The 18,551-nt window shown below is 37.1% G+C and overlaps 2 protein-coding genes across 2 annotated transcripts; both read right to left on the bottom strand.

Annotated features, from left to right (window-relative positions):
- Nucleotides 1-92: 92 nt before the first annotated feature.
- On the bottom strand, nucleotides 93-10,041 carry cetp (cholesteryl ester transfer protein, plasma). Its single transcript, XM_067420417.1, has 16 exons — nucleotides 9,752-10,041; nucleotides 8,596-8,707; nucleotides 8,369-8,500; nucleotides 4,382-4,452; nucleotides 4,193-4,280; nucleotides 3,887-3,956; nucleotides 3,686-3,746; nucleotides 3,503-3,594; nucleotides 3,228-3,407; nucleotides 1,500-1,550; nucleotides 1,150-1,299; nucleotides 974-1,041; nucleotides 830-872; nucleotides 681-750; nucleotides 522-607; nucleotides 93-409 (listed from the first exon to the last, which is right to left on the bottom strand). The coding sequence occupies exons 1-16, from the start codon at nucleotides 9,879-9,881 to the stop codon at nucleotides 332-334; spliced, it is 1,482 nt and encodes a 493-aa protein (XP_067276518.1). The 5' UTR covers nucleotides 9,882-10,041; the 3' UTR covers nucleotides 93-331.
- A 1,551-nt stretch (nucleotides 10,042-11,592) lies between these two features.
- On the bottom strand, nucleotides 11,593-18,318 carry herpud1 (homocysteine-inducible, endoplasmic reticulum stress-inducible, ubiquitin-like domain member 1). Its single transcript, XM_067420416.1, has 8 exons — nucleotides 17,979-18,318; nucleotides 17,506-17,583; nucleotides 16,172-16,255; nucleotides 15,635-15,792; nucleotides 15,405-15,515; nucleotides 13,984-14,349; nucleotides 12,714-12,831; nucleotides 11,593-12,626 (listed from the first exon to the last, which is right to left on the bottom strand). Exons 1-8 carry the CDS (start codon nucleotides 18,132-18,134, stop codon nucleotides 12,462-12,464), a joined length of 1,236 nt encoding a protein of 411 aa, XP_067276517.1. The 5' UTR covers nucleotides 18,135-18,318; the 3' UTR covers nucleotides 11,593-12,461.
- Nucleotides 18,319-18,551: the final 233 nt, after the last annotated feature.

The raw sequence follows: 18,551 nt of genomic DNA, 5'->3' as shown, positions 1-18,551 counted from the left end.
TGATCTATCCCTTTAAGATTTTTTTTTTTTTTTTACACATTTATTTTGGAGGGAGAACCGGTTTTACCAGAAACCTGATACACACAAGCATGTGTGACAGCACCAGGAAATGTTTAATAATGGTAATACAACCTTTTAGTTACATTACTGAGGTCATGAGATTATATTACCGAAGGACGTGTAAATAAAACATATTTACAAAATTGTACAGCTACACAAAACATCAAACTTCTTTACATACAAGCAAAAATGCCAGAAAGAGTCTTGTGTGTATGCTGTATGTGCGCATGTCCGTAAGTCCTTGTGCGAGAAGAGAAAATGAAAAAGACTGTCAATCAAGTGTCCTCTTCAGGAATTCCACCAGCAGATGTTGTGGAAAACCAAAATCCAGTTGGACAATTACATACCCCTGTACATTCACAGTTAAAAAGAAAATAAGACAGCAATTATGACTGTAAAATACAGATTGATAGTTAAGATTGATAATATATTCAAACCTTATCTGATAGAAATATACTCACGTCCTGAGGTAAAACTTCAGGATTGATGATGTCAAATAGATAAAGCCCCTGTTCATCCATCAAAGAGGTTAATTCTGGCTCCAGGTCTGAGGGGAGAGATGAAATATGAAGCATAAGTATAGAAACGTGATTTAGCGTGGTTACGGTGGCCACACTTACATGATACCACTTTGGGGATTCCCATCTTTTCAACAGCCTCCTGTAGATAAACTCTCAAGCTGTCCGCCATCTTTGAGGAGGTCATATAACATGTATGATGATAAAATAGGTGATGTATGAAATACATTAGTGAATTAATTCATTCTCACCTCAGTGGCTCCTTCTGATGTTGAGACTTTTTCTATCGAGATACTGCAATTGTCACAAAACAGAAAAGACCATTCTAAATCAAGGAGATAAAACTGAAAATCTTTTCATGTGATTGTGTAGAATCTATCATCTTCATGACTTACCGCCCTGCCATGGCCTTCAGAATTAGTTTCTTCTCTGCATATGAAGCGTTTACAACAACTATCACATCCTGTTAGCACATAAACCATTGAAAACCAAACATGCATTATTTGTGAAACTGTCCCATGTGACAAGCATTTATGTTACTTCTCCAGCTCCTTCATGTGCTTTATCTTACGGTCTCAAAATAAAGTACTGGCACGTCTTGGCTATCCAGTAAGAGCTCGACTCCAGCCACGGCTCTGACAGATGTGCCCTCTGTAGTGGTCCACAAGTGTGGAACTGACACACTCCTCGCCTTTAACATTGGACCCTCGGAGGACAGCCACTAAAGGGAACATCACACTTGTACAAACACGTAGGTGCTACACTATTTTGAAAACGACAGTTGGTGTGCTTCAAATGAAAAGCATTTATTTGCATGTTCCATTAGCAGTGAATAAAATGAGTCACTGAGTCATTACAAAATGTCAGTCATTTCCTCCCCTTTGTTTGAATATACTAAAAAATGATAACGTGCTTTCGTACCTTGCTCAACAATTCAGGCCTGGCTGAAGACAGCTCTGTCTGAAAAAGATCCTGTAAAATAGACAGACACATGCACGTGAACATGCCTAGAAAGAAAAAAACTTCATAGCAGAGATAAAAAATAAATTAAAAAAATACTCAAAATAAATGAAACATGAACTGCTTTTTTTGTTTTTGTAATTTCAGCTAGTTGCCAAAGCAACATTTATCCTTTTAATATAGTTTAGCTTGATTTACTAAAATAACTTGAATATAAATTAAATTATATTTATAAAAATATATACACACACACACTGTATTGTTAATAGTTTTGGGACGCCTGCTTTTACATACATGAACTTTAATGAAATCATCCCATTCTTAATCCGTAGGGTTTAATATGGTCCTGGTTCCTGTCCTCTACTGCCATTTCTCCTAGACACTTTCATACCTCCACTGGTATGTCATCAGGACCAACTGCCTTTCCCCTCTTTGTCCTCTTCAAAGCTCTCCTAACTTCACCCTTGCTAATACTTCCTACTTCCTGGTCAACAATATTTGCCTCTACAACTCTTCTCTGTGTCATTTTCCTCACTCATTAGTTCCTCAAAGTACTCTTTATAACGTGTTATATATGGATATTTTTCTTAACAAAAAAAACATGGATTTGCTTCAGAAGGCCTTTAATATCCCCAAGGAGCCATATAAATTTTATGATGCATGGATGCCCTTTTTTGGGCTTCAAATTTTTGGGCTGACATTTACTGACATTATAACACTTGAATTAGCCAAGACATTTTTTAATACAGCTCAGATTGTATTCGTCTGAAATAAAAATCTCATATCCACCTGGCTTGAGGGTCATTTTTAACTATCCGCGTTCATGAGAGCACCACGGTACACACATGCATGTTGTGTTAGATGCGCAAGCAGACATTGCCTGAACACAAGGCGGAGATTCATATTTGGTTACACTTTATTTTGATAGTCCACTTTAGACATTTTACTAACTATAAGTTCCTGTGCAACTACATGTCAGCTAACTCTCATTAGAGTATTAGTAGACTGTCAGTAAACTGGTAGGTTATGGTTAGGTGTTAGGGTTCAGGTTAGTAGAATAAGTTGAATTGTAGTCAAGTAGTCAGTAGAATGTCTGTTGGGGGACCGACAAAATAAAGTTGTAGTAAATATTAACCAGACAGTCTACAAATACTCTAATGACAGTTAGCTGACATGTAGTTGCAAAGTTACGTAGTAATGTAAATGGGTTTTTTTTTTTTGCGCAAACCAAGCACTCGCATCGCTTCATGGAGTCACATGGATTACTTTAATGATGTTTTTACTACCTTTCTGGTGCTTGAAAGTTGTAGTTTGGTAGGCTGCCGTGGAGCAACAGAAAGCTCCCAGAATTCATTAAAAATATCTCACTGTGTGTTTCTAAGATGAATGAATGTATTGTGTGTTTGGAACGAGATGAGGGTGAACAATTAATGACAACATTTTCATGATTGGGTGAACTCTCTCTTTAAATCCACACACAGACTTATATGTCTTAGTAGCAAAATCCCCAACTAATATTTTGCCATTTTCTTGAAACCAAGGTTTCCAGTGCAAAAAAGGTCCTATTACCTTTTTATGCTTTTTTTATATGCTCAAAAGCACCTCCTACAGTTTAGAAACATGTATTACATCACATAAATGCAGATGTATAAAAATCAACTTTCATAATAATACTGAATTATATCATACTGTGAGTTCTGTTCCAGAGATATTGCGAATAAATCGTCCATCATGGTATGCGGCTCCCATTACTGGATCTAGAAGCCCATCTGAGATCCAGAAGTTAAGCATGCGGTTCTCAGCCAATTGGGAGGGGTTAAACACAGAGGTGCTGAGGTCGGATGTCACATTATTAAAAATAACCAAACCCTGTGTATGAGAAGAACAACAACAGTAACCACATAATAAGAAAACAAATAAGTTTGAACACAATTTTTAAGAATAAAATCTTTATAACAACATACTTTATGGTATGATTCTATATAATTAGATTTGATGATGGGGGAAGAGGTCACAGAGATGTCTACGGCGATGGCCCCATCACTAATAAACTGCTCTGCACAGACAGAGAGAGAGATCACATCAATACACATAACCACAAATTCACACAAGACTGTTACATAAAAAGAAAGGGCTCTGCATTTTACCTGCTTGCTCCTGTATGAAGTCTGCTAGTATGTTGGCCACGTTGTTTATTTCCTTACAGATCTGTAAGAAAGAAAAAGGTAAATGGTATGAAACTCTACTATTGGAGGGTAAAAAGCCACATAATATGAAGTACTCTGATCTAATGCTCTGTTTTACCACAGTATTGTTGGGCAATGGAACAGGAAGCTGGACACACTCACCTGTGACTTTACTACTAACTTCACTGTGAAAGTCACAATGTCTGTGAACATTCTTTTCAGCCATCCAGGTCTGCACACAGTCAAAATGAGAGTCATTTAAATGCTCTTGGAAATGAGCTGTGCTTAGGAGTGTAGCCTACAGTAGGTCTATGTGAAATTGTTCTCCAGGAAGTGCTCTTCACTCATTGAACAAGATCAAGATTAGCAAAGACTTTTACCTATATATCAAAACCCAGATTGTAAAAAGGTTGTTTGTAATGTTCTGATCACTAGTGTCTCTCGGTAATGTAAAAATGTTGAACTTACTCTCTGTCTCCCTGCAGGAGCAGCTTCAGTTTGTGAAATGTGAGGTAACAGTCTGATGTGTCTGCAGCCACTTTGCCCTTTCCACAGTCTGGCACACAATAACATCTCTTTTCAGACAATGACTACTACAGCCATTCAGGATTAAGTGATGTCAAACAGAAGTGTCTAAACAAAAGGAGACTCACTCACATAGTTTTGGATTGATGACCAGGTCAATTTGGGACTCAACTTCAAAATCCAATGACTGTTTCAGGCTGAGTCTGTAGAAGAAAGAACATGGCAATGATAGATAGATAGATAGATAGATAGATAGATAGATAGATAGATAGATAGATAGATAGATAGATAGATAGATAGATAGATAGATAGATAGATAGATAGATAGATAGATAGATAGATAGATAGATAGATAGATAGAGAGACAGACAGACAGACAGACAGACAGACAGACAGACAGAAAGAAAGAAAGAAAGAAAGAAAGAAAGAAAGAAAGAAAGAAAGAAAGAAAGAAAGAAAGAAACAGAAAAACATGTAATGTCTACATGTGTCTCTGAATGCATTTTGACAAGATCATTTAAGAACTAACTTTAGGACCCAGCAGAACAGCTCAATAAAGAGCTATAAGGCCATCTGTGGCAAGAGTCATGAAATCATGTTATATTATTTTTTTCCACAAGAGGTCGGCAGAGACACAAAACATGAGATATTCTGCGATTAATTAACAGTTATACATGAAAAGTTGAGTTATTTTGAATTTAAAGGTATGCACTATGTACTCTAAAATATCCACATACACACAAAAACATTATGCCAGTATTATCTATTTTGATTAATTGAGTATACTTACAATATTCCAAATGTTTCCAACTATTTGTATATCATGAGAAATTTTTTATTTTTAACCAATGAACAGGACATGTGAGGAAGTCGCCAGCTGTCAATTGCGTCCTAGTTACCCTTGGTTTCCGTTTTTATTTTGCAGAAACGCTTTACTCTTACTGGAGTGTGGTGTCATAAGAGCCACCGAGCGAATGCACAGAGTAACCGCATAACATAATTTTCAACACACTCGGGTGTAACTATGATAAACAGAGCTGCGTTACCTCATACCCATAACTGTAAAAGCGGAAATGGCGGCGGCGACTGTGGCATAATAAAAGTCTAATTAATTAATAAAACATTAATAATCGCATCCATGAACTTGATTTATGCCTGAGTCCTATCCCGATTCTTTTCAAATGGCTGTGAGGTGAAGACCACATGTCCCAAGATTCTGAGCTCAAACTCAAGGGGGTAATCTAGCACTCGGAAAGCATTCCACTTCCACCCAAAGGGGCGGCCATTGCTCACCAAGCCATCACCTGCTGTTAGCATCCCATTGACTCCCATTCATTTTTGAGTCACTTTGAGAGTGAATAACTTTACATCTGAGGCGTTTAAAGACTCCATTTGTCCATTGTTTATTTATAAAGAAACACGACAATGCATAAGAGGCTCCATTACCTTGTATCTTACACTATCGCCCCGTAGAAGCTGTTTTTGTAAAAATAGGCTACCGATTGTGTCATAACCAACGCGACTCTGTCGCACAGTTGAGAAATGACCGTATAGACAGGAGGAGACGCTCAGAAGCAATTTTTTACTCTCTATGAGACAGTCGGGTGGATGTGGAGACAAAGTCCGATAAAGTCAGGGGAGAAGAATGGGGAGAAGCCCATTGTGAGATTTAAACAACATGATTCAGATTTCACTTTCCACAACTACTAGAAGACCTACAGCTGTCAGACAGGAGGCTCACGTCACATCTACGTCGTCAAGCTCAGTCTGAGCCTGCGCAGTTCGCTCAGCCATCAGGAAGTGAGTGCTTCTAATTTACTTAATTTTCCGCCGTTGAAGTCTATGGGATCGCTCTGTCCATTTCTTTTACTGCCTATGCTCAAACTACGCCTTTGTTTTGAAAAGGCGACCTCTATCAGACGGAAAATAATTAAGAATGTGAACATGAAGAGTGCTTAAATTATTTTATATATTGGTACAATATGGTAATTTAATGGTAAATAAAATAAAAAATATCCCTGAAAATTTTGTATTAAAGAAAATAAAAATTATATATATATATATATATATATATATATATATATATATATATATATATATATATATATATATATATATATATATATATATATATTATAAAAGTTTGGACACATTACTAGCTGTAATGTTTTTGAAAGAAGTTTCTTCTGCTCATCAAGCCTGCATTTATTTGATAAAAAATACAGAAAAAATGTAATATTGTGATATATTATTACAATTTAAAATAATTGGTTTTCAATTTAGTCTTCAGTGTCACATGATCCTTCAGAAATCATTCTAATATGAGGGTTCATTTTCAAAGTTGCAAACAGTTCTGCTGCTTAATATTATTTCATAACCTGTGATACTTTTTTATAATACTTTGATGAATAAAAAGTAAAAATAAAAAAATAAAATAAACAAAAGAAGCAAATGTTTTAAAAATAGAAATCTTTTGTAACAACAATATACACTACTGGTCAGTAATTTGGTCAGTCATTTTTATCTTTCTTTTTTGTTGTTGCAATAAATCAATAATTTTATTCAGCAAGGATGTGTTAAATTGATAAAAAATTGATAGTAAAGGAGATTTATATTATTTGAAAATATGTTTTTATTTTGAATAAATGCAGTTCTTTTGAACCTTTTATTCATAAATATATTAGGCAGCAGAACTGTTTCCAACACTCATAATAAATCAGAATATTATAATGATTTCTGAAGGATCATGTGACACTGAAGACTGGAGTAACGATCCGGAAAATTCAGCCTTGCATCACAGAAATAAATGATCATTTAAAGTATAATAAATAGAAAACCACATTTTTCAAATTGTAATAATATATCACAATATTAAAAAAAAAACTGTATTTTTGATCAAATAAATGCAGGCTTGATGAGCAGAAGAAACATCTTTTAAAAACATTACAAATAGTAATGTGTCCCAACTTTTGGCCTGTACTGGCCTGTATATACATATACACCTGCACCTTGGAACCCGGCAACCCCCCCCCCCCCCCCCCCGACTGTTGTGCTCAAGTCGTTCATTGTCAGCCCAATCATCACCCAGTTTGTTAATCTCTCTCTCAAAACTGGTCACGTCCCTCTTGCCCTTAAATCTGCTGTCATCCGTCCTATACTTAAGAAACCAACCCTAGACCCGGAGGTCCTTGCTAATTATAGGCCAATCTCCAACCTCACCATCCTGCCAAAGGTTAGGAAGCCGCCTCTCAGCTCCACAACCAACTAAAAAACAACAACTTATTTGAGATATTTCAATCAGGCTTTTGCTCTGCCCACAGCACCGAAACAGCTCTGCTTAGGGTGACAAATGACCTTCTAATGACAGCTGATTCAGGATCACCATCACTGCTCATTCTCCTCGACCTATCAGCAGCATTCGACACCGTAAACCATACCATCCTCCTGGACCGCCTCCACAGTGTAGCCCTGCCGTGGTTTCAGTCCTACCTTTCTGACAGGACTGAGCGTGTTATATTGGGAGAATGTGAGTCCAGTGCTGCTCCCTGTTTTAAGGTGTTCGGCAGGGGTCGGTTCTTGGCCCAATCTTATTCATCCTCTACATGCATACATGTACAATAATGTGTAACAATGTACAATAATGTGTTACATAAAGTGTAACAATAATGAAGCTCATATAATAATATTTACAACATTTACAAACTAATATCGCACACTAGCACATATTGAGTGACAGCTAGAAATTCTTGCTTTTTTAATTAATTATGATTTTTGGATAATAACTTTTGATTGAATTCTTAGTTTTATGAAATTACAAAAGAAGAAAATAAAATCACAATTCATTGTTTTAATTTGTATTAATTTTATTTATTTTATTGTCCAAAATTGTGTAAACTTCATAAAAATAAAATAAAAACCGCTCATATGATTTTGGAATAAACAACCTAATGAACGCTGTTTAGTGTGAACAGCAATAATCTGGGGCCGCTGACAATCTTTGCGTGTTAAACAAAAGACCAATGTTCTACAAAAACATATTTATAGTAGTGCACAGGTTTAAACCACAGCTGTGCTATTGCAGAAACCTGATCTTATGTTCTAATAAACAGAAACACTTACAGCCAGCTGCCATATCCATAGTTGATGGTCCCTTTGAATACAGCAGACACGTTTGAAATGGAGATCCCAATTCCTTCATTCTCTTTCAGCTCAAAGTCACTCTTTCCAATGGAAAGGTTATGGATCTCTAAGCTGTGTGTGATGTGGGGAAGAAGAGTGCCATAAGATACAGAATGTAACAATAAAGTGTTCCACATAACATGCAAGCATCTGCAGGAGTTCCTTACTTGTGGAATCCGTATTTCACCGTCCCAAAGCCTATTGATCGCTCTCCCTCTACGCTGGGATATCTGGCATGCTGAAAAGCGGCCTGTATGACTTCAGTAGTCTTCTCATTCACTGAGGAATCAAGGTAGTGAGATATTTATTCTCTAGTCCAGTTTCCCAAACTTTCAGAACTGATGAGAAGCTAATAATTAATTTATTTAAAAATTAAAATAAACAATAATTTAAAACACATACAAAACAAAATATATTAAATATTTTATTTGTTTACCTAAATATTTTATTAATTAATCAACATCAGAGAACCATGAACAAGTGAGTGTGTTGTTAAATAATTGAAATATCAGATTCATTTTCAAGGGGTGCTTTAAGTAAATATTTTAAGTGATTTGGATGACAAAAAGAAAAAAAGTTTTGGAACTTAGTTTAGTTATATTTTAGGTTAAAATGTATAATATGGAAATAATTTAGGTTTTATATGTATCCTTCATTTTACTAATCTAATAATTGTATTGACATTTGTGCACTTTACATTACACAAGTATCCTACACTTTATAAAGCTTTAAAATATACATAATACACCTGTTTTAGATTGTTACACAGCATGACACGTCATGCTTAACTGTCCATTAAAATATTATACTATCATTTATTTTGAATGAGAAAGGGGTCTTTAAAATGTCATCTAGCATAATTTTAAAACAAAATACAAAAAATTGCCATCCAGTTCCTGCACTGTTTTTGCAATTCCTTCATTTCATTTTGAGTGTAAAGTAGATCAATGGACTTCTGCCCTATAGCTTAATTTCGCAAGTTCATGAGAAAAGTAGCAATGTCTGATTTGTAAAGTCTCAACCTCCATTTTTCTACAGTTTTGCAAACTTAGCTTCTGTTTGTGTGATCAGGACAATTGTTAAAACATCTCCATCTTTGGTGATCCACAGAAAAAGAAAGTTGTATTATTTGACATAACATATTAACATAAACCTTAATTTAAGCTTGACTACAATTCTAGACCTTGTTTCTTTCTTTAGTTATACTACACCATTATTTTGCTCTCTGGTTGCTTTGAATGAATTCTGCTCCAATCAACACATTTACTCACTTACAAACAAGGTCTGACCATATAGTACAGAGACCACTGAGAGAATACTCACAGACAACAGCTGCAGGATAGGTGAGTCTACAAACAGCTCCTGTAAACCTGTAGGCTGAGGGAGGATCCAGACAGCAACTACTTATTTTGACCAGAGCAAGAACAATGAGCAACGCTGTACTCCTCTCCATCTCAACAAAGTCTGGATGGACTCAGATGAGCCTCCGTCTCTTAATGTTATTAGGATTCTCTTTCAAAAGAGCTCTGTTTTCTTTCAGCAAGTATCAGAGGAGGGACAGATTCAGAGGTAGGCCCAAAGGAAGAGGCGGTGGGCAGGACTGGTAATGTTAAATTTGCAATGCCCCCTTTCTGGAGAACATGCAGCTCCCCTATGGGGTCGACTAAGTTGCCTAAGGTTATTGGATAATAAACAGTGCACAGGGATGTTTTCTGTTTTTCTGGACACTCTGCTGCACAAAAACAAATAAGAGATATGGTCAATGGACAGAGTGGACCAGGCCAAAGTCCACAGGTACAAGCTCTTATAGGGGGTGGTGTAAAGCGCAGATAAAACACCCTGAAACGGACAGATAAAATCCATCTGGACATCATCACCATAGTGCACAGGAAACGGCTTTAGACAGTAACAAGCCATACACAAAAGTTATGATGCTTACCAGATATGAGCCAAAAGACAGTTATATATTATAATCAGAGCACTATGGGCTGAATCTGAAATCACTATGTTAGTCCACTAATACAGTTCAGTTGAAGGATTGAATGTACATCAGGTGTTGAGTGTACATCAGCTGTACACTTGTGCAATGTGGCATATAATGAGTGCACTTGATAACGTCAAACAACCCTACAAATGGTTGCTCACTCAAATAATGCCCTATTTAAGGGTATAGGGGGCAATTTCGGATTCAGCCATGGTTTTGGGCTATGTATTTTGGGTCTCTTAGTTTGGAGTTTCTGTTCTGTTTTGCCTAGTTTCCCCTTTCCTGTTTCCTTGGTTATTAGTTATTCATTGTTTAATTGATTAGTCTCACCTGTCCCTTATTGCATTTATTCCAAGTTGTCTCTATGCATGGTTCAGGATGTTTATTTAATGTGATTTCATTGACAGGACTCTATCAAATATTTAAAGAATTTAAAAAGTTCACCATTCTTGGGCCCTATTTTAACAATCTAAATGTATTGTCTTGAGCACAGCGCAGGTGTACAAGTCCAATCCAATTTTGCTGGTTTAACAACGGGAAAAATTCAGTTCCTGGATTATCACGCAGGAATGACAGTATAGTTCCTAGCCATATCTCTCTAGAAAATTGCAACGTTTCATTTTCTGTCAGTCTTAGTATACGATTTAACAACAGAGGAGTCAAGTTTTAAATAGGAAAAATATCAAAACTCTATGGTTATTTTTGAGCGTCATACTTATGGCCTAATCAGATTCAATTGTTTGAATAAGAACAATTGCTAAGCTATGTTAAAAGTTCTACCGCCAGATCCAGAGATCGGCTTTATGGATTCGAAAACGGTAAAACTCAACTGTTTAACTCTAGGGGAGTCGAGAAATTAGCCTATTTTTCCAGAAAAGTGCCATTCTTTTAAACAAAGTAAACAAGAAAAAAACACTTGCAATGTGCCTGGCATCGCATTGCGCCGGGTGTAGGGCCCCTATAGTGTAGCATGCCCACAATGCAGTTGCCAATTGTAATGCGACTTTGCAGAAATCTCACGGGTAATATTTTAGTAGGACAGAAGTGTTTCTGTATATGGAAGTATGTGGCTAAAGATGAAAACTAAAAATGAATAAGAATAAAACAAAACAGAAAACCTTTTCTAAAAAAAAAAAAAAAACATTTTCTATTACACTTTTCAAAGAAATTTAAAATGAACTTGAAACAATGATAATTGTTTATTTCTTTTTTCCTTTTCTGGTACAAAGAGCCAGATAATAAACAAAGCTATTTTATACATGAAATGATATAGCAATGCTACAGTGTTGATAAATACCAAATTTAAAAATGTTTTTAGTCTCTCCGAACTATATATCTCTTAATTTCTGTCCTCCACTCTTGCAGGTACCAAAGTGCAGTTCCTTCGTGTAAAGAAGATGCAAAATTGAAATGAGGTTCATTCCCCTTTGTTTCATCCAAAGTCAACAACACACACTTTGGAGCTCTTTGAATTGCAAATTCTGCTCAAACTAACGCATACCAAACCTTCTTCATAAATATTAACGTTACTCATTTCACAGGTTGAACACAATTAAAAAAAGAGAACGTGTAAGCATATTTTACTTGCATAAACACCATTAGCTTCAAAGTGCCACAAATGCATTCTCCCAAGCATCCTCCAACTATTCATGCACTTCGAACTAAATCAGCATATGGCCTTCGTTGTCCATTATATTAGAACCTTAATAAGATAATCCCATGAGTTTAATCCTTGGATCACTCATCGCAGAGCACTTCAAGTGAATGAAGCCCTGGTGACAGAACCCTATATAAGAGGATCAGGCCAGGAGACTGATACCATTGATTCCAGCCGATGTGGTTATCTAAAGTGCTAAGCAAAAACTTTCCAGCAATATTTACAACTCCATGTCCATGTTTATACAGGATGTGCAACCAATGGCCACAAAGGCAAAGGACTGAAAAGTGCTACCATTTCTAGTACTTGTAGCCTTCATGTATAATGTCCAGTCTAAATGGTCAGGCCAAGGGCTCTGGGGTCCATTTGTGTCGTTTTAGACAGCTTCTGGATCAGTTTGCAACGCCCTGTGGAGCCTCAGGTATCAGAGAAGCAAAAAAGGCTTTGAAAAACACCCAGGCTGTCCAAATGATGGGTCGTCTAACTGGGGGAACAGGCACTGCGATCATGGCGGGTTCAACAGCTTCAACACCCTCCACTTCAGCAGGGGGCGGCACCTTTAGGACAAATTAAAATGATTAAAACCACATACATGCCTACACACAGCACTTGTATAATATTCTTAAACAGATTTAATGACTCACTGGTCCTGGATGTCTTTGCTCATTTTGGTTCTGCTGGTTCTGTATGACCTCTGGTGCTGGCTGAATGTGAGGCCTGGCTTGGGGTCTCCGTCTAAAAGGAAACCAGCCTGCTGTGTGTCTGAAAGAGAGAAAAAGAACCATAAGAATAGCTAAACAAATGCATTCAAGCCTCCATGAACCTCATTTCCATTAAAATGACAATTTATTTTAAAATAGACAGCCATTATCACCTCAACTATGCTTATTCATACATTACTAAATCACGAGAGGATACCCAAACTGTTTGTATGGTAGGGACACCCTCAGATCAAACTAATGGTTGCAGAGCAGTCAAACTGCCATGTTTGAAGAGATAAAGTATCGGGATATAATTTTTATCAGTCTGAAACCCTTACAGCTGGAGCTCCACAAAATAATTCCCAGAATGCCACTAACTGATCTGCAATCATGTACATGAAGATGTTTTCTATCTGATCAGGAAGAACACTGCGTACCTTTGCTCCTTTTTGCTTGCATAAGCTACTCATTCCTTTTTCAAATTTCTCAGTAATGCACGCGTGTTAGTTTGTTCACTGACGAATGGCTCAAACTGTCTGCTATATTACGGAGGGTGTATCTGTGTTTACAGACTCTATCCAGAGTCCATAAACGGATCTCACTTGCATTCTTCCACTGACTTGGCCAAAACAACACACTAAAACTCTCAAATAGAGATTCTTTCTATCAGAAGAACCAGCATTAACTTCATGAGGAATTCAAGCTACAGTAGCTCGTCTGTTTGATCAGACCCCATGGGCCAGCCTTCCCTCCCCACGTGCATCAATGAGCCTTGGCCACCCATGAGCCTGTCAGAGGTTCATCACTGTTCCTACCTTGGACCATTTTTGATAGATACTGACCACTGCAGACTGGGAACAGACCACTAAGGCAGTTTTGGAGATGCTCTGACCCAGTGGTTTAGCAATCACAATTTGGCCCTTTTAGGGAATCAAAAAAATTACTAATTCCCTAAACGAATAACCTATATGAACCAGTTCTTTTTAGTAAATCAAAAACATACAGTGGAAACTTCAACTACAGCGACTTCAAAATTAAGTCCACCACCCAAAAAAACAACTCTTATGAACTGATTCTTTAGTGAATCAAAAACATACAGCATGACTATTGTAGTCCAATTCCAGAACAAATTACTCAAAAACTAACCACATGTCTCTGAATATTATTTTCACAAAATTACAAAATAGATGTTTGGCATTCCGTTTAAACTTACAGGTACATAATAACCAGGCTGCTCATAACCAGGATAAAGCGGCTCATGCTGGAATAGTAGTAGATAATGCTCAGGAAGACACCCAATCGGGACGCCGTGTAAACCCAATCCAGCCAGTCACGGTTCATATCCTCCTCGTCTTCCATCACAGGGCCACCCTGGGCATTCATTCGCAGATTCTGATTGGCTCCTTCTGGGTTGATGAACGCAGGACCTGGGGCGTTCTGATTGGCTGGCAGGTCGTTGATGGGGCCTTGATTGGGTAAAGCAGCGGGTACAGCGGCTTGATGAGGGCCGACAGGCAGTGAGGAAGCAGCGGCAGGTGTGGGCATCGGAGCAGAGGCGGCGGCAGTCATGGCAGCGTGACTGAAACAAACAGACGTTTCATTCACAGGTTGCACAACAGTATGATAGGCCTGGATATAGTATGGCTACAAGAGTATTCTTAAACTAAAAATCACGATTATCAAATTCCCAAGGCTGCGACTTAAATAAATATATTTGCTGCATGTTTCAGTGTGAAATTTTTAAAGAGCTCTCTGTGCTTTTATAAAAAAATAAAAGCTTAATGGTATAATGTTTGAAAATAAAGAAATTCGTTTTTGTATTTTACTCAATTTCTTGTCTTGTTTAATTTTTTTAAATAATAATACAATAATACAAATGCCCCTATTATGTAATTTTAAAAGCTCCTAATTTTGTTTTGGATGTCTCCTAGGTTATCATTCATCTAAGGTCAAAAAACACTTTAATTTTCTCATGATACTTATTGCACATTATCCATTTTCTAAGAGTCTAAAAACAGTTTGTTCAAAGATTCAGTCTCTGAATACTCTGCGTACTCCACTCTGATAGGTCAGATGGACCAGACTGTTGTGATTGATCTATTGTTAATTACCATATCTGATTTTTACCCTCAGTGCTTGATGAACATATTGATGATTATTTTTTTTCCGTACCAACCTAAAGGCCCCCTTTAGTTATTATTACTATGTCAGAGAAGCCGCGCTCTCACACCACATCCATTTTCTTACAGTAAAAACTTTGCAGGACAAAGAGGATACTGACAGACAGGACAGAGCAGGTTACTTTTAATATGAAATGATGTCTCAACCCTAAAATTGTGTAATTTTTTTTAAGAAATGTAAATTTTGGTTCTTTAATGTGTGGTGAAAGGTCACTGTAGCACCTCAGTTAAAGCTGCTTGTGAACCGATTATCTTCTTTCTAGTTAATTTTTAGTATCAAATAAATATGAATGAACTTCAGAAGGAATATTGTTTCAACCGCAGAAAGACATCAGTACACACCGTTTTTCAAGTCCACCGATGGTAATCAAACAAGCAAAACCAGTTTTTTTTAAATTCCATTTTACCTAAATCTTGCCCAGCACTGTAATATGTCTATATAGGGTGTACTTACTATTGCATGTAGTATTGGCGGGCATACATTTGCTGCAACCACAGAAGCTGTTGTGGACTGTAAAGGGAGTATGTGGGGAAGGCTGGGTGGGTCATCGCTGCTGTTACAGGCCTGTGAATAAAGGACAAACATTTAATTAACTAGTAAACATTACACTCAACTTACACATTAACATTCATACACCTTACTTACAGCACTGAATCTCAATTTGACAAAGGACATGAACTCACGTAGATGTGTCAGCACTAGTGCCAGGCCAGGCGGCATGACCACGCTGTCTAAGGCCATCCGTGGAGGGTACTGAGGTCATGGATGGTCCTAGAGACTCTGAGCTTTGGCTAGCAGTTAGTGGGGAGGGCTGGGAACTCTGCTGCTGTGTTGATGTCGCCTACATCAAAGAGAGGAGAAACAGATTTAATTTTAAAGCAGGAAAACCACAACAGGTGCATGAGATACTATGAAACTTCACGTGAACTTTGCTAAAGCATTTGGCTTATGCAAACAAGGACACAGAAAGGAACAGGAAGTAAGCAGCCGTGTGGTGGTGATCTCTCCACCCAACTGAACAAGCACAGCCTTTCCCTGAGAGACAGTAACCTGCCACATCTCAGTTTCGCCAAACATACTCTAAGCTGATCAAATATACTGCCTTGGAGCTAAATTCAGGATGTGAAACTTATAAATAAACTGAATATCTGTTTTTACACATAGCACTAAATCTTAATACCATCATGGTAACAGCTTAATATAAACAGATGGGAACATACTTTGGGTCTTGCTCCTAGTTGGGCAGCTGGTCGGGGTCTCACAGCACACACCAGGTGAAGAGTGGGTTTGGTATCTGAAGGGAGCTGCAGAAAAAGTTATTTTAGTTCTTTTGACAAAGTGCTAACATGCTTTCACCAAAGGCATTCACCAAAGGGCAAAGGCATTCACCAAAGGAGCTATCAATAAGTGAAAGCGAAAGCTTTGGTTTTTATCCATGGGTCACGCTTTGATGCCATGCAAGTATATCAGATGACAGGCTTTCAGCATGTAACAACAATGTCTTATTTTAAAATGCACAACTCGCTGGAGAGGCTGCTATGGTGAGTTTCTCTGAGCAGCTTTGAAATCAGACTGACTACAGCACATGGTAAGAGGATCAGGCTGAGGATACGAACAAGAGCTGTCTGTGGGTCTAGCCATTTTTTCTCCTTTGACAAACATTTGCCAAAACTATCAGTGTTTGCCAACTCCTCTGTCTCTCAGGACAGTGGAATTGAAACATTGAATAGGTAACACTTTATAATAAGGCTTCATTAGATCAAGGCTTCAACTACTTTAGCTAACATTAATTAAGAATGAATAAAACTTTAACAGCATTTATTAATCTAAATGAATGTTCATTTTAACACTGATATATTATTAAAATCAAAAGCTGTGTTTGTTAACATTAGTTAATGCCCTGTGGACTAACAAGAACAAAATGACACACTGCATTTTTATTAACTAAAATGAACAAAGATGAATAAATACTCTAACAAGTGTTGTTCAACGTCAGTTTATACAGGGTTACTGTTTAATCTTTTAGTAACCTTGAATTATGTTCCAGGGACACAAAAGATATGGCAATGCTTTATTCATACTGTAAATTCAGCCATAAATGACCAAATAATATTTAAGATTATTTTGATAGATATTTCTGGATACCTCTAGTGAAGACAGAGTATTTAATTATATACCTACAAATAGTATTTGTTTAATAATATAACTTATTGAGAAAAGAAATACATAACACAAAATATAAATAATACAAAACATATTTAATTTTAAATAAAAATAAAAGTTTCATAATCATTGTAGATTCAGCTTTATTTTGAGTAATCCACTGAACTTTTTTTAATGGAATTATTAACAATAGCTAAAAGCTGATTTTTTTTAATTTATTTTTATTTATTTATTTTATTATTATATTGTTGGAAGCAGGTAAAATATTGTAGAAATTAAACAAGTGTAATCCTCATGCCATACAGGTCTGTTGTAGAAATCACCTGTCCAACCCAAAGATAAACAGAAAGCACTCCATAGACGTTACCCCATAAATGTTGAAGTCCCTCACCTTTGAGAAAACATCTCTCATAAGCAGGTTGTCCTGAAGCAGCTTGCCTGAGTAAATGAGTCTCTGGTCTTTCTCAGCCTATAAGGAAATGAGTCCACACGTCAGATAGCACCTAGAAAGTCAGTTTTTGCGCCATGATATTCATAGTATTGTTGAGGTGACAGACGTTTATGAGAAGTACAAACATACAACAAATTTCACATGTACCTACTGAAGTTTCTTCCGTACAATGCAAATAACTACGCAGTAGAGGAATAATGTGATACATGATTAATTACATATAACAATATCAAAGCAGACTAGACCGATGCCGTTTATATAACGCAAATGACTTATGGACAGTAAGGTATTTCCATGGGTATTTCCTGCATTGCTCAGCCATGCTAGCTGTGTCGTCTGTTCTGCTGAGGAATGCTGACGGCTCGCTAGATGTAACCCGAAACCTTTAGGATAAGAAACCAATCCAAACCTACCGGGTTGTTGGGATAAACCTCGGAGAGGTGACATTTGAGGTCTTTTACGGTCCAGTCCACATGCACTCCCTCGATCAGCTGATCGCCGTGAAACTGATTCGGCGTTTTAATAACCAGCGAGATCGTCTCTTTCTCCGAGACCTTATAACTTTCCATTGTTCCTTCTTAATTTAACCAACTAGAACTATATTAATATTCGCATGAAATATCTACAGTAATTTTCGAAGACGCATTCGAAGCTAATACACGATATGGAAAGGTAGAGGTTCCTGTTTCAAGAAGTTTCGAGCTGCTCATAAGCCATGAAGTATTTGCGTGTGTTGTTTCCAAACACACTGTGGCCGCTTGTGATTGGCTGCTACGAGCTCGTGTTCAGACGTGGAGCCTGTCCTGAAACCCCACGCACTGCGCAGCCGCACTGAGAAACATAATTTAACCTTTTTTTTTCACAGTTTGCGGAAATTGCAGTCAATGTTGTGATTGCATCATATGGCTATTATGACCAGTGTTGGGAAGGTTACTTTGGAAATGTAAACTTAGGTTACATATGACAAGTTATTATATTTAAAATGA

The sequence above is a fragment of the Pseudorasbora parva genome, chromosome 16, assembly GCF_024679245.1.
Source record: "Pseudorasbora parva isolate DD20220531a chromosome 16, ASM2467924v1, whole genome shotgun sequence".
NCBI lineage: Eukaryota > Metazoa > Chordata > Actinopteri > Cypriniformes > Gobionidae > Pseudorasbora > Pseudorasbora parva.
The sequence above is the reverse complement of the archived record's forward strand: the minus strand, read 5'-3'. Positions and strand labels throughout refer to the sequence as shown.